The sequence below is a fragment of the Sciurus vulgaris genome (assembly GCF_902686455.1).
Source record: "Sciurus vulgaris genome assembly, chromosome: 2".
NCBI lineage: Eukaryota > Metazoa > Chordata > Mammalia > Rodentia > Sciuridae > Sciurus > Sciurus vulgaris.
This window is the reverse complement of record NC_136462.1, coordinates 142,042,663-142,058,641: the sequence shown is the minus strand read 5'-3', so window position 1 is coordinate 142,058,641 and position 15,979 is coordinate 142,042,663. Positions and strand designations below refer to the sequence as shown.

At 44.2% G+C, this 15,979-nt stretch overlaps 1 protein-coding gene across 2 annotated transcripts in view; it reads right to left on the bottom strand.

The window, feature by feature from the left end:
- The window catches only part of RGMA (repulsive guidance molecule BMP co-receptor a), a 41,994-nt gene extending 27,975 nt beyond the window's left edge, over nucleotides 1-14,019 (bottom strand). Inside the window, exon 1 of one of the 2 annotated variants that reach the window (XM_079126785.1) lies at nucleotides 13,603-14,019. In XM_079126785.1, coding sequence (XP_078982911.1) covers nucleotides 13,603-13,616 — 14 coding nt within the window. In that variant the 5' untranslated portion in view covers nucleotides 13,617-14,019. Of the gene's footprint in view, nucleotides 1-13,035; nucleotides 13,538-13,602 lie in introns of those variants that run through there. The other variant, XM_079126786.1, reaches the window with a different exon arrangement.
- Between the last annotated feature and the right edge of the window lie 1,960 nt (nucleotides 14,020-15,979).

Below are 15,979 nucleotides of genomic sequence, written 5' to 3'. Positions count from 1 at the left end.
CAACATCTCAAAATTCAGGTCTCAAATGGTATTCCTTTCAAGTACAGCTAGCCCTTAGGTCTAGACCCAACAGCTTATCGTGCAGAATCATAGCACCCAGCTCATTCCAGTAGCAATCCTGGCACACTGAGGCAGGCATACAGCCAGATAGCCAGAGGCACTGGGTGACCTTTCCACCCCTGAGGTCCAGCAATTAACACCATTTGCTGGAATTTGCCTTTCCTGAGCTAGTTCTACAGCCTCAGTCTTTGGATAATGAGAGAAATTAATACATTAGCATTCCCAGGAGCCCGGAGAGTAATGAACCACCATCAATGCCTTGGCATCTTTGGGTGGCATCTTCAGGTCTGAGACCATGGCTTAGGGTACTGAAGAGGTGATGCAGCCTTCTGAATATCCTGAAGCAGATCCTTGCTGTGCTGCCCTTGCCCAAGGGTAGACTTTGGCCCTCAGAACTTTATATCTTTACCTCCGTTTCTTCATCTGAAAAGGTCAGACTAATATCCTCCCCTCAAGAATGCAACTGAATTTAACTTGGGATGGGACAGTGGGCCCTGGGATTTCCCTAGCATCCCTGCTTGGGAACTGTCTGCCATTTTGGGAGGAGACTTAAATCTTATGGCATGAGCAAATAATTTGAGAAAGGAATACTAAGGCCTTTTGTTTTTCTTATGAGGAAAATGTGTAAGGATGAATCTGGACATGCTCAAGATGGGAATTTGTCCACTACATAGTTTAGACTATCAAGAGAAATCTAGCCTCAAATGGGGCAGTAGGGGATTACGTTGACTTCAAGGAATTTATCTGTATTGGTCAAACGGGTTAAATTATTGACAACTCCTCCAACGCTACACAGAAATAAGAAATTCTTGAAATGTTGGATTTTGGAACTCTATACTCCATGTACCATTAAAACTCACTTAACTCATCGTATATAGCTACTTGTGAACAAACAGTCCCATCAAGTCTGCCCACTTATGGGCAGAGGATCTCTGCACTGTGGTGCAGGCCTCAGGGCCAAGACCTTCTCAAGCATGGTCCCAGCTCTCCTTTCTCAGCCTCGGCTCTGGAGGCTCTACTGCTGGGCCCCCTATTCCTCTTACTGCCCACCTGGAGTGGCTGCTTGGTAGAGAAGCAGGCTTCTAAAAGAAGGGCTGGGTTCCACAGGAGGTTGAAGTCCTCCCTGGGGTGGTGCTGGACATGGACTCCAGCTTTGCCTGCTTCTAGGTATGAGTATTTCCAAATCCTGGGCCTGAGCCATCAGTTACATTCAGGACTGACTACATGCTAGTCCCTGAGGGATAAAGAAATAAATAAACCCCACTGTAGTGTGGGGTTAAATGTCCCCTACAGGTTCATGTATTAAAAATCAGGTCCCCAGGGTAGCACAATTGGAAGGTAATAGAAGCTTTAGGAAATAGTGTCATATTGGAAGTCCTTAGGTTACTGGGGGCATGCCCTTGAAGTGGATTGTAGGACTCTGGTCCCTTCTTCTTCTTCTGCTTCCTGGCTATGTGGTAAGCAGTAGGCTCTGCCAGTGCCATACACTACATCTGGTCAAGGGCCAAAGCCATGGGTCCACCCAATTTTGGACTGGAAACTTCAAAACTGTGAGCCAAAATAAATCTTTTCTCTTTATAAGTTAATTATCTCAGGTATTTTGTTATAGTGATGGAAAACTAATTCTAACACAGCTCCTAAGTTTGAACTGTTGGTAGAAAAGGATAAGAAAGAATGAACAGGAAAAGTGAGGTAAAAAGTTGACTAATCTTTACCAAAAAGGTGGTACCTATTTCTAGGTATCTCAAAGGATTTGTTTTTTAGTAATAGTGACTAACATTTTGATGCACTCTCACATTGTGTCAGGTGCTGGTTTGCATTTCTAGATACTTTCAGTTAAGGGATTTTTGATGATCAATCATCCTCATTGGACCGATTAGGAAAATGAGGCTGAGTGAGCTTAAGTACTCACTCAATTACTAAAAATTCCAAGCTGAGCTCTTCAAACCCCATGCTTGGTGTGCTGTATGGGCCATTATCAGGATGGCAAGTCTGTACTGGGCTTAAAGTCAAGGAAGGGCATAGCAGCCTGACAGAAGAGACACAGGACATAGGTGCCCGGGCCTCCAGTCCAGCCTTGGGTGCAGGGAGGGAGAACGGAAAGGATTCCAGGTAGAAGGAACAAATTCAACTTGTACAAAAGTGTGGCTTGCTTGAGGATATGCAAAAGCTGGGGTATGCCTGTAGGAGGGAGAGGTGAAGCTGGAGAAGGAGAGAGCAACAGTGGGGCAGACTGTGAAGCACCTGGGGGCCTCACCTAAAGCCTCAAGATAGGGAGGGTTACTTCCTTTGGGGGACACTGTAGTGGATTTAAAAACACATATGCTTTGGCCCCATTTCAAAGCAGCTAAATATGAGTCTCCAGGGGTTCAGCCTGTGCATCAGCATTTTTTTTTTTTTTTTTTTCAGTCGTGCAGGAGATGGAACCCAGGGCTTTGCTGTTCTAAGCCAGCACTCTACCACTGAGCTATATCTCCAGCCCTGCATCAGTGTTTCCTAAGCCACTCTTCGAGGGTGACACCCCCTGCAGGTCTTCCTTGGCTGCTTGGAGCTACCCCAGTTCCTTTCCAGCTATAGGACCAGACATTCTTTCTTTGGTTGAAACTGGTTTTGATTTAAATTTCTCTTACTTGTGTTAACAGACCGCTGGCTAATTTGGAGAAAGTTAATGGTCCAATATTGGTATTTTTGCCAACCTCAGAAATAACAGAGATGTGCTGCTAATGTCTCTCAATCCATCATTAAGAGCCAGTTCTTGGCTATGCATTTGGTAAACTGCTTAAGCATTTTGAAAACTATTTGCCTACACCATGTTATGAGAAACTGAGTTGCTTCACTGTACAACTCTTAAGTTTTTCTTTGAAACTTCAAGGGCTACCCTGGGGTCTGATCATCTCAGATTTGATGAGCCAGTCACTGTTCATGCTCTCCATAACCTCTAAGGTTTATGGTCTCTGATCATATCACCTTTCTGGCTTCATCTTTCCACTTTAAAGCCCTTAAGGAACAAAGCAGCCCCACTCTTGTGGAAAACTTTCTCTGGCTGATTACATTGCTCACCCTTCTACAGTTCTGAGATGTTTTTTCTGCAGGCAAAGGTAATAAAACTGCCAGGTCTGGGTATAGCCTGAGTAGAACAGTTTTGGCTTGGTTTCCAATGCCATTTCTGATGGTATTTTAGCATTTTTTTGAGCACTTGGTCCTGTGTGACCTCTAGCAAACAAACATTTTGCAAAGACCCCAAAGTTGTCTTTTGTGGCTATAAACACAAACTGAACAAAGTCCATTTTTCTTGGAATTTGGATTATGTTCTTGCAAATGATTTCATTTAGGCTTGAACCTGTAAAAAATTCATATGGATTTTCTTCTTAATTCATAAACTTGTCCTGACTATCTCTGCAGAACTTTTCACCAGTAGGACTGGAGCTATTAAAGCTTTCTCTCCTTCACATAGTCATGTAAATTTAAACTAAGTGTGCATGTACAAGTGATCCTGGTGGGTCCCCAGTTTAAAATTCATCCAGAAAAGTACCTGTTTATTGTATTTTTTGTTTCTTGTCTTTAAGGATAATTCTGATCTGTGGCATTTCCCTCCCACATTCTGTAGCTACTAACTATTGTAAGTGACCTTTGGTGTGGAACTTTGTCAGGAATTTTGAAAGTCTAAACATAATTCATCCCTGAGTTTCTCTGTCCTCTCTAGGCCTGCGTCTACCATCTCTATCAAGTGGTCCAGTTTCATATCCTCCTGTTAGAAAGCGTGTTGTGTTCATCCATCTAATTGGGACTTGAAAGTGTGCTTAGCAATACTACTTTTTACTATGTATTTCACGAAAGTGGCCATGAAAAATGACCCTTAGGTGGTTAGGCTCCTTTTGTGGACAAGAGGAACAGCGTGAACGCTGGTGCCACGTGGAAGGACAGTTACACAGTTTGGCCAGAAGGATGTCATTGCCATCCTTTGCGATCACCACCCTCTTAACTGCAGTGGGTCCTACAGATGGCTATAGAACCTCCTTGCCATATTTGTTTCCATGACAGTTTAGGGGAGGGCCTCTCCCTATTCCCTATTTTATTGCTTCCAAAGCATTTGTGAATCTTGCCATCATTGTTCTAGCATTAAATGTCATTTTAACTGTTACTGCTCTAACATTAAGAACCTTTTTTTCTTTTTCTTTTGCTCCTAAGAAAGGCCTCTCTTTCTCTGTGTGCATATTATTTCATTTGCTTTGGTGCTCCTTCCCTCACCATGAGAGACCCTTCCCTTACTCATTAAACATACAGAATTTATTTTAACATTTGCATGGTTTTAAACACACACCCATTTACCTGATATTCTAATAGCTCTCTTTAGAAACTGAGGAAGCATCTCACTCTCCATTTGAACTTTCAAATGCACTTACAACATATTAGCAGATTTTAGTTGCTCTTGAACATGTCTTTAAGTGTGTGTAATCAAACCAGTAATATTTTCCCCTCACACTCTGTTTTACTCATTTAAAAATAATTGAGTCCTGGGCTCTAGGGAAGGCTCTGAGCTGGGGGTTCTGTGATGAACAGTAGATAGTGCTGGCCCTATCCAGACCACGCAGTGTAGGATGCAGACATGAGGAAAAATTGGTTCAGAACAACGTGACGAGTGCTCTGAGGGATTTATGTCCCAGAAAGCCAAGTTTACAGCCCATCTCCTTTACTGCAAATCAACTTTGTAAAGTTGGCAAGGCTTTTGGAGATGAATATTGGGAATATTTTTAACAAATAGAATCACCGATTGCAAATCTGTCACAGATGTACAGAGTTCAGTTTGGTGACTGTTACATTTCCCATGGTGTTTTTCTCTTAACACCGGCCTCATATTATCTGAAACAACTTCCACCAAAATTTTACCTCTTGGATGATCTGGATCAGACTGCCCCATGGGTTAGCATTGATGCAAATCAGTCCACTTTTGGGAACAGAATCTGGGAGTCTTCAGGGCCTGAAGGTCTAACTCAGACAGCCTGGAACAAGTTCATGGAGTGTTCCCTTTGGAACATCCCCAGGCATATCCCAGCTGATAGGCATGGATGTACTTATTGTGCTTGGTAGATAGATATAAAGGAATTTTTTTTTTTTTTTTTGGGTGTTGGGGATCGAACCCAGGGCCTTGTGCTTGCAAGGCAAGCACTCTACCGACTGAGCTATCTCCCCAGCCCCCTAAAGGAATTTCTAAGGAAAGAAAATTCTGGGAAAACAAAATTTCTGGGCTTTCAGATTCTTTCAATCTAGCATCAAGTGTATTTTTAAAATATTGAAAAACTAATATAGGTATATGTTAAAAATCAATTTCTTATTAAATGACTCTCCCTGGAGGTAAGAACTGTTAAGAGTTTCAGGTGCATCTTTCCAGATACTTCCATGTGCTCATATAAAATTTACCTATCTGCCTGCCTATCTAATCTAATTTAATTGAATGCAGTCTACTGATAAATTTGCCAAAAGCTATTAGCAACCTTTTGGAGGCTCCCTCTCCAGTTGGTGTTTCCTACTCTAATTTCTTTCTTGGTTCAACAGTACCATGAACCCTTTCATTTTGCCAGGAACTAAGCAGTCAGAAGAGCTGAGTTCACCCACCAATATGTGGCCACGTCTATACAGAAAGAATGAAATATGAAATAGTCCACAAGAGGGGTGCAAAGTGTTTTTAAATAGCTACACTCTCTCCTCTCTCTGGACTTCCATTATCACTTTGAATTCACCTATTCTGCCCTGTCTCATTCAGAAACCAGACAAGTCACGCTTACCCAAACTTACACTGCATAAGGTAAGCAACTTCCTCAAGGTTACCCAGCTGGCTTAGTGACAGAGTAGGTTCTAGCACGTCAGGATGACTGGCTGCCATGCCATCTTTGATGAGCTCATCAGCTGCTTCCAGGCCTGTGGTTTCTCATTGATCTCTGCTTCTGTTAACCCCAAGCTATAGTACATGCTCATACTCTTACTCTGAACAGAAGCAGGACTATCTTTGTATTCCTTTGCTCTGTTCCCTAGCCTCAGTCCAGGCTGGGTAGGCATCCTCCTGATGATCTGCTAGCAGTTTCTGAGGTTATGTTTCCAGGGTATGTGGATTTAGGCCTTCTTTCCATCTTTGTGCACCTGCCCATCTTTCAAGATTCTCAGTAAACTCCTGGATCAGTCATGTTTCTTCTTTCAACATTTCTCCTGTTAGTTCTTACTGGGATTAGAGTTTCCTCTTGAAACTCTTGTATAAAACTCCAGATCACACCTACCATCTGGTCTACAGCTTGCAAATTCTTCTTCTTGCAAAGCCCCGTATGAAAGCAAAAGCATTTAAAAATTGCTTAACTGTCTGTGTTGAGATGGAAACTTTCAAGCCATTGTAGTATATGAAGGGAAAGAGAGACCTGGCATTTGGGATGGATCTATTTCCAGCTGTGTGGCCCAACTGTGTCCTGTCCTATATTTGGCCTCTCAGCTTCTCCACTTGCACAATCATGTCCTGGTTGCCCTGGGTCTCTGAGATCTAGGGATTTACTGAACTCCTGTTGGCTCTGTAACTAATTAGTCTTGCCTCTGCCTAACTCTGAGGAACCATTCTGAGGCTTCACCTGTAACATTTCTGCATTCCCTAAGTGAAAATGTTGCTGAACAAGTAGGAAATGTTATTTGAAGAGTGACATTTTTATGCTTCAGCATCAGCATGAAACAATACTATGGTGAACCTGAAACCATACCTTAAACACATTTAGTAGCCCCCTGTCATTTCTAAGCAGCTTTTGGTTACCTACCCACAACACACTAGGTTCCTGTAACCAATACAGGTCACACAGTGTTTACCTCTCCCTGTTCCAGTAAGTTCTTGGGAGAAGAACCAGCTTGGAACCATTTATCCACCAAATGGCAACTGTGTGAACTGACAGTGAATCTGTGTCTCCTTCAACCAGCAGAATGCTGGGGGGTTTGGATTAATGAACAATTTGGTGCCAAGCACAAATACCATAGACATTCAGCAATAGGAACAGATAACCAAGTTATTCATCAAATTCAAAACTGTTTAGAATGGTTAATGCAGAACTGAAATAGAGAAGAGCCCCAGCTGACCCGAGGTGGGGAAAGGGGCCAACCCAGAAAGAAGAATGAATGTGTTGCTCCATGTAACATTCTTCTGCACCACTGTTTTCTTTCTTACATTTGTTTGGGGTGGAGAAAATGTCTTTACTTTTATATTAGAGAGGTGATACGGGATGCTGCAGTCTGAACAGGCTCCTTGGACCTCAGCAAAGCCATCAACACAGTGGGAACATACTTTCTTCTCCCTTAGAAGGTTGATGTTAGGATTAGGTGAGTGCATCCAATAATAACTCACTTAGAAAACCTGCCTGGCACAGAGTCAATGTTGAAACAGTCACTAATATTTGTTTTATATCATGCTTAAGAACCATTTTTGGATTACAATAGAATATTATGCACAGAATCTTCTAGAGTCTTTGTACATGTGGGAACTGGGTGGAAATCTGCAGAATTCCCCAAGGACTTCTAGATAACCTTGACTTATGGGTGGGTTCTAAGTGCATTATCAGTTATGTTCAAGGCCTGGTGAGCACTCATTATGAGAAACAGTCCCCAATGGAACTGCAGAAACATCTTAGCTGTGTAATGGGCACAGCCTTCCCTTCTCCAGTTCATAAATGAGCCTGAGACTCACAATAGTTAAGTGACTTATCCAAGGTTACTGTGAATATAAATGGGAGGGCAGAGATTCAAATCCAGCCCTTGTGATGTTGGCAGTGTTTTTCTCGACAAACCACAGCTGCTTCTCATCTTCACCCAGGGTTTATCTTTTTCTGTCAGTTCAATAATATGTCCCATATGTATAATGATGGATCATGCATTAGAAATGGGACTGTGTTTAGAGAAATACTATTTTCCAGACACTAACAAAAAACAATCTTCCCTATTCCTCCTAAAAAACTCAGGAAGTGAAAATCAATGATTGAATTCTTTGTATGTCTTTTAGATGGCAAGTGGTATTTTTTTTTTTTTTTGGTAAAGTACTCACAGTGTACTTTCCTGGGCTTAGGAGCACTCTGAATGAGAGCAAAATATTACACAATGGAAAAATGTTTAAGTAAATCTATCTATATTATCAGTTCATTCAGTCCTTTCAGTTCACATGCCATTCAGAAGACATCTCAAATTTTAAGCCAGATGGCTTCTGCCCTGGGACATTTATCATTGACCCAGAAAGGCAGTGCCGGAGTGCTAGCTTGGCTTGTGTTTGCCTTGCTCTTGTTGATTCTCAACTCAGACTGGAGTTTGGGGGATGTGTTACCCACCAGACCCTCAATCAGTAGATCCTGCCATTAGCATCCACTTAGGAAGAAATCAGACACCAGGAATTTAGGGAGCTTCTTTCTCAAAATTTTCCCAGTAGAGAAAAATAAAAGCAACATAATGGATGAGGGTGGCATCTAGCTTACTGCCATATGATCTTGAAGTGGACAGTAAGGGAAGCATTTTAAAATCACTATTCCGAAATCTAAATATCAAACTATTTAGCTGTACTGATTGATGCATAACAAAATAAATTATGACCTCATGAATCTCATGTTCTGGGACAAGAGTGCCTGTGCCAATTTAGCAGAGCTGGACCTATAAGCAGATGTCACTATGAATCTGGTAATACTGGAGGGTGAGCCAGACTCTAAGCAATGTGTCTCTTTTTGTTTTGCCTCTCTTCTATCAATGGAAGCCTATTTGAGAAAATGCAATTGCATTAAAAAAACCTATTTATTATTTATACTCAACTTCCTCCCATAAAGGACATTGAATTAAATGCAAATGAAAGCACATTATCCATTCAAAATTTCCAAGCAAATATTATTGTTCTCTTCAAGGTAGCAATTATTTTGAGGAAACTCTGTAATTTTTATGAATCTGTGAATACAATATGCATTTCTGTGTGCTCTTCTGACAACTAGAAAAATCCTTGGGTGGAAGAAGCAAGTGTTGGATAGATATGTTCTTGCAAAAGGATCTTAATTCTCAGGGTGGCACTGTCAGGAGCTGAAAATGCAAACTGAGGGCCAATTTCTGAGTCATGAAGATGGTTCAACACTTGCCCAGCAGATTTCAAAAGCCAGCATTTATACAGATAAAATGGTATCCATGCAAGGGGCAATTAGCCAGCAAAGTCAAGTGGATCAAATTTTGATAGGAGCAAACTTCGTAAAAGCAACTTACACAATTAGATCTCATGATTTTTAAATAGACAATCTGGAGTGAAAAGATATACTATGATAGAGTTCCACTAGGAAATGCATAAAAGTCTAATTGTAAAGTGAATTCTACAGCAGAATGTCCACATCACGGCCGAGGACAGGTATAACATGACATATGTTTAGGAGGCCCTTGTAATAAGTCTCTGAGTTTGTATGGATGCAGCTAATCTTGTTTCAAGACATCATCAGTGAGAAAATTCTTCAAAATGCCTACAGAGGTTGAAAAATGGTTAGAATCCATCCTTAAAAGTCCAAGTATGCCAAGAATAAAGTAATGATGCTGAAACTTGCATTGAAGACTTAATATAAGGACTGATGAAGAGAAGACCATTATCAGGTAACAGGACAAATGGTTGCTGTCAGGCAGGGCAAGTTGCTGCAAAGACCTTGAGGTCTGAGAGTCTATGAAGATGAACAAACATAATGAGAAGCCACAATGGATGGTAACTACTAAAATGCACTAATGAGACAGAAGTCAACAAATTTTAGGGCATTTTTAGTTATATCTGCTTATCTCTGCTTTGGTCTATAGAGGATACAGAATCTATTGGAATTGGCCTTAATTTTATCAGATAGTTCACAGAATCTTTCATTTTTCATTTTTTGCTGATTTTCAGACTCTGGAAAATCCAGTATCTTGATTTCTGAAGGTTCTGATACTATTGCTTTAAACACAAAATTAAAAAATGAAAACACAGATCCATCCAGCATTTCTGTAATTAATTTTGCATAATTACATAATTACATTAATAATTGCATAATTACTGATTGCTCCACTGCCATTCTTTGCAATCTGGATATTGTAATTTTATAAATTGGGTGTGTACGTAGTGCATTTTTGTGTTCATCAATTATTAGTGATTTAACCATGTTTTAAATGTGACCATAAAAGATACTTGCATAAAAGATACTGTCAATATCTGCCCACATTTCAAACCTCCTTCTTCTTCCTGTCCTTAGAATTATAGTTTTATATTCTTGCTTTCTGATCCCTGGGTTCCAACATGACACAGCATTTTCTACTCATGGGACAGACCCGATTAAGAAACGGAGTCTTTTTTTGAAAGATGTTCATTCATTCATCACTAAGGAAACACATTTGCCTGACATTGTATGCACACTGGGGTGAGGCAAGTCTTTAATTTTTTCCATTACTCCTATTCATGGCTCCTTTATATTTGTTGCTAAAAGAAAGGAGGCTGAAATTGAGCTGTTATTTGGTCAAAATAAGTAAAAAAGGAGCTCTCATTTGGCTAGGGCTGGATATCAGACGGTGGGAAAGCCTGGAGTCTCTCTCGCTTAGGCTAAACTTATGTTTAGATATGTTTGTTGAATGACTAAACAATGAACATGGTTTGAAGAGGAAAGTCATTCTCCTAAGGAGCCCAGGAACACCTCAGACAAAAGTTATTTAAACAATTACCTTTAAGGGGAAGAGCCCATTTCATTTCACCAAATTAACAGATTCCAAGTAGCCTGAACTGTTTTCTGATTTTCTTTGTCTGCTTCTGCTCAGTCTCACTTGGGAACATCCCATCTTTCTCTCTGGATGGGAGACTTCTTGAGGGATAGGAACCATGATTCCTTCTTTGCTTACTCTGCATGCTTTAAGGCATGACCAAATTTGGTAGCTATACTTGGTAAAAGCAGTGCTTGAACTTAATTCATTTAGCAAGGTGCAGGAAAAAATAGCACTTTAGACTCAAAGAACCCTGGTTCTGCCCTTCACCTCTCTAGCCATCAGTTTCTTTTTCCAGGAAATGGAAATGACCCCACTGGTGTTTGCCAGCCAGATACTCGGGAGCACGAGCATCATCGCAAGGGTGGCTTGAACACTCCCTGTCCCAAGGTTAGGGATACTCAGTACCTATTTCTTTCATTTTGCATTTACTCTTTTAAGAATTTTTATATTGGGGCAGGTCAAGGTAGCACATGCCTACAATCCTGGCTACTCTGGAGGCTGAGGCAGGAGGACAGCAAGTTCCAGGCCAGCCTAGCCAACTTAGCAAGACCTTGTCTCAAAAGATAAAAAGTGCTCAGTGGGAGAGTGCCCTTGGGTTCCTTCTGTAGTACCCACCCCCATTCTTTCATTTGTCCTCACAGGAGGGCAGCTGTTGAAGAGCAGACCCAAGGGACCTTATTAGATAGGAGCTTCTGCACCCTCCTCTGTGTTATGACACACACTAGGCAGGCAGCAGTCATACTCTGCAAGAGATTTACAGAAGAGAAGGCAGACAGAGGTTTCTTGCCAAAAGTCAGAGATGCCCTCCTCGAATAAGATGTCAAACTACTATAGGATCCCTTTTGTCACAAGTCTTGTTATTAAACAAATGCCTGTAAACGGAGAGACAGTGTGAGACATCACACTGTGGGTGGGGTGGGCAGATGAGACACCAGTTATCCCGCATGTGTATTTGGAGTTTATCACCTGGGAGGGAAAGATGGGAGCAGAGCTTTTAGAAAGAGGAAGCTGGGTCCTGTCTCACCATCACCATAGCCCAGAGAGTCCCAGGGGGGCAAAGGGTCTTCACCACAAACAGAAAAGCACATTGTTCCCTTCAGAATGAGGAGAGCTCAGCTCACTGCTAATATCAGCTGGCCTGGAAGGTGGCAGCAAAAACCCGCCATGAGAATGCGGGCTGCTTGGATGTGTGGGTGCCCCACCCAAGCCTTTGTCCTCTCTGCCATCTAGCAGAGTCTTCCCCAGGTGTTAACAGGAGATCAGGTTCAGGGAAAGGGGACGTGCTGTGCTTGTCACCTGATATGGTAATGAAGTAGCAAGACCAACCCCCTTCATATATGTAAAAAACATCATTTCGGGGTACACTGTACCATTCCTGTACAAATTGGCATTAGGTCCTCTCCAAGTTCTCCTCCAGTTGCCCTTTAGACCACAGCCAATCTCTTTTCTAGAGGTCGTGGCTCAAGATCCACCTGAAAAAATGACCTATGATGGACCAGTAGAAGAGCATAGGCCCTGCACTGGGGCTTTCCAGATCTCTGCAGTAGATGCCCGAGAAAAGGGCATCTTCTTAAAACAGGTAACATATTACCTTTTGGTTTTGCTGGAAGATCCTAAGACCAGATGGAGAAGGTGATGGAGGTCCTTGAGGTAACAGCCTGCCACTCAGTACAACCCGCAATTCGGTCCCTTGAGCTAGGTGTGCTGAGCTCAGGGCGTCGAGGCGCTTGTGTTCCACAGGACTGTTGGTACACAGAGAACAAATCTTTCCTGGACGCAACGGATAGTTCCCTCCTCTCCACCTGTGCCGGAGTCTACTTTGAGAATACCCAACTTTTCAGCCTAAAAGGAAGGCACAGTTCACCATTTACGCTAGGTGGCGCTATTTCTCCCTCATCCGTCCCCTAGGTACCCAATTTATAAAATAAATACAATCCAACGCCTTCCGAAACCACACCACATAATAGCAGCTCACAGGCTTGCATTAAAATCCCAATCTGGGGAAATTGATTCTACCTCCGAGCTAATCTAATGCAATTACATTATAGATGCAATTAAGAGTTGCATCCGACCGTCCTTCATATCGGTCCTTCGCCTAAATACACCTGTACCCCGTCCCAGTTTATAACCTGGGATAAGTCACTGTTCAAGCCAGGCGCTGAGTTTTCGTGTTGCCCTGGCCGTCGTGTCCTCCTGCCCACTTAGGAACGCCGGGTCTCTTAGGAATCCCACCTCTTAGAGCTGAGCCCAAGATCCGAACCTTCGGGTGCACTGGCGCTCCCATGCAAGAACTGCTCAGACCTGAGCCCCGATGGTGCCCAGCGCCGACGCCCCGGGGCAGGCGCTTGTTTAGTTACACTTCAACCCCGAGCTGAGCGGGAGGCGGGGGCCAGAGCGACGCGGGCCAATGGGGGCTCACGTCGGTACAGCCGGATAGCAGGCTCTGTCCCAGGCTCCGTGGGCCAGGCCCGGCGGCCGCCCCAAGAAGAGATGACCGCGCGGGAGAGAAGGACTCCCATCCTGTACACAGCGGATCGGACGTGCTCCGGGTATGCCCAACCACGCGCAATGCCTGCCGCCCGAAGAGTATTTTAGGGGAATAAAGGAGAACCAACACCAAACCACAAAAACTTTCCTGCTGCCAAGAGCTAAGGCGATCCAGGCGAGGCAAAGCTCCAAATCTGGGCAAGATGAGACGCGGAGTTGGGGAGGACCAAATCAGTGCGGTGGCCCCAGCAAGTGTCGGCGGCGCCTTGGGGATGTCAGAGCTAGCCTGCCCGGCTGCTGGCCCGCGCTTACCTTGGCGGCTGCATGAGCCCCTGCAGCCCGCGGGGGGTGGCGCTGGCGGGGCTGCGGGCTAAGAGCGGGTGCCGGGACTTCGCTCGTAGGCCCCTGGGCAAGATGGGAGGGGCTCAGCTGGCGCTTGTCCCGCAGCCCCGGCCGGCTCAGTAGCGGCCCGGGGCGCGCCGCCTGCTCCCGGGCTGCATGCCTGCGAGCTCCTGGAGAAGCCGGCCCGGAAGCCAACGGCCAGTGCTTCCCCGGCCCAGAGGCTCGGGCGGTACAGCCCGCGCTTCGGAGACAACTGCAGAGTGGAGCGGCCCGGGCCAGCCCCCTCCCTCACCCGGCCCCCGCCCGCCGCAGCCGCTGAGCGCAGCGTCGCAAGGATCGTTTGCGCGCGGAGGGGAGGGGGCGGGCCGGGCTCCCCCGGAGCTGGCGGGGGGCGAGTGCGGGCGGGGCTGGCAAGGAGCGGGCGGGTGGGGAGGTGGGGCGCAGGCTCCAAATGCCCCGCCCCGCCGCGGCCCCACCCTCCGGTATCAGCACCAGTAGGGTGGGTGGGTGAGTGAGTGGGGTGGGATCAGAAGCGCCTGCCCGAAAGTCAAGACTTTCCTTTGGCTTTCGGGATAGTGGGGTGCGAGCTGCAAGCGCAGATCTCCCACCCACACCTCCAACTTTCCGAATCTCCGGTAGGGATGCGGTGGAGTGTACATTTTCCACCTTCAGGTCCACAGTGGTCAAGGGGAAATTATTCTGAGGTTTCTGGAAAAGACAATTATATCCAAGAAAAATGCTGCTGCACTCTTCAGAGATGCACCTTTGTTCTTTTGAGATATTACTTTTAAGAATCTTCTTTTTTTAAAAAAGAATGCATATGTATTACACGCGCAATGCACAAATACATTCTTGATTGCAATTTTACACAACTAATGAGTATCTTGAATAAAAAGGCCATATCATACGCCCTCCCCACTGCAGCCCATCCCCAGAGGTAACTTTCGGTCAGAGTGTGCGTCTGCCGTGGTTCTTTCCAGTCTCAGCGCTTTTCATGCACACGCACAGATTGCAAATGAAATATCACGGGCTTTTAAAAAGAATGTTTCATTATGCAGCGCATGCACACAGGTGAGAGAGGGACAGGTCAATAGTGATAAATCCCCAGGGGTTCCTGGAGCCCAGCGAAGGACCCTTGCTGTGAAGCAGCAAAGAGTCCTCCATCGCCATGTGTAGATTTGAAACTCCAGCTGGGGTGTGAAGTCAGCCTGGATGCACAGCTCACGCCCAAATTAGCACTGCGCAGAGAGTTGCCAGTACATTTTAGACAGGGTTATGACCTTCCCATTCTTACTGAACAAACTGTCTTGAATTTTGCTTCTATGAGAACTCTGGATTTGCTTAAAATGTAAAGGTACCCTCCACATTAAAACACGATCTTTTTTTATGTTTGTGGTCTTGAGGGATGTGGTTTTAACCCAATATTCTGTGTTTTATTGGCCGAGTGTATTTGGATAATCTATAACTGAGATATAAATAAAATCCATGTGATTTAGCAGGAAGGGATTGAGTATTGCCATGGCTGGTTTCTATGATTAGCTCTGACCTTGGATAAGTCTTTCAGCTCTGCTGTGCCTCAGTTTCCTTGTCTATAAATAGAGGAGTTGTACTAGATATTGAATGTGTGTGTGTGTGTGTGTGTGTGTGTGTGTGTGTGTGTGTGTATGTGTGTGTGTGGTGTCTGTCTGTCTTCCAGCCCTAACACTGGGAGAAAAACCAGTTTTTCCCCTTCTTCATCAAGTATGGAACTTCAGCCAACATGTCCTCTGTAGAGAAGTCTCCCTGTATGGAATCTTGAATCTCATGCCTTGCTTTCCCAACATCTCAATCTGCAATTATCCAGGTATTAGGGTGACCCTTCCCTGTCAGCCTCTCCCACCACACTGTCCTCATCAGAAGATAGGAACAGGAACTCCCTGGGGTCATCCTTGCATCCCTAGTATTTTAGTCCATTGCCTGGCCGGTAACAGACACACTACAAAAATCTTTGAATGACTATTGCTCAGATAATAGATTTCTTACAGTTCTACCAAATTGCCTGGCATTTTCAGAAGATCTATAAGTGGAAACATCTCTTTTTTCAAATGAAGATTTTGGAAAGAACCCTGTAGGGGTTTTTTTCCACCTTGGGGGACCAACAGTTCTCTTTCTGGATGAGGGCAGACTATTTTTAGTTCAACTGTGAGGCTTTGGAGGGGTCCAACAGCTATTTACCTCGATCAGTGCAGATGCCTGTGGAGAAGACACCGAATATTAATGCTACTCATTAAGTACCTGATTAAGTTGGAACTATGCACAGGCAGTTGGAATACACACATGAGCACTCAGATTTAAATGAGGCCATGGG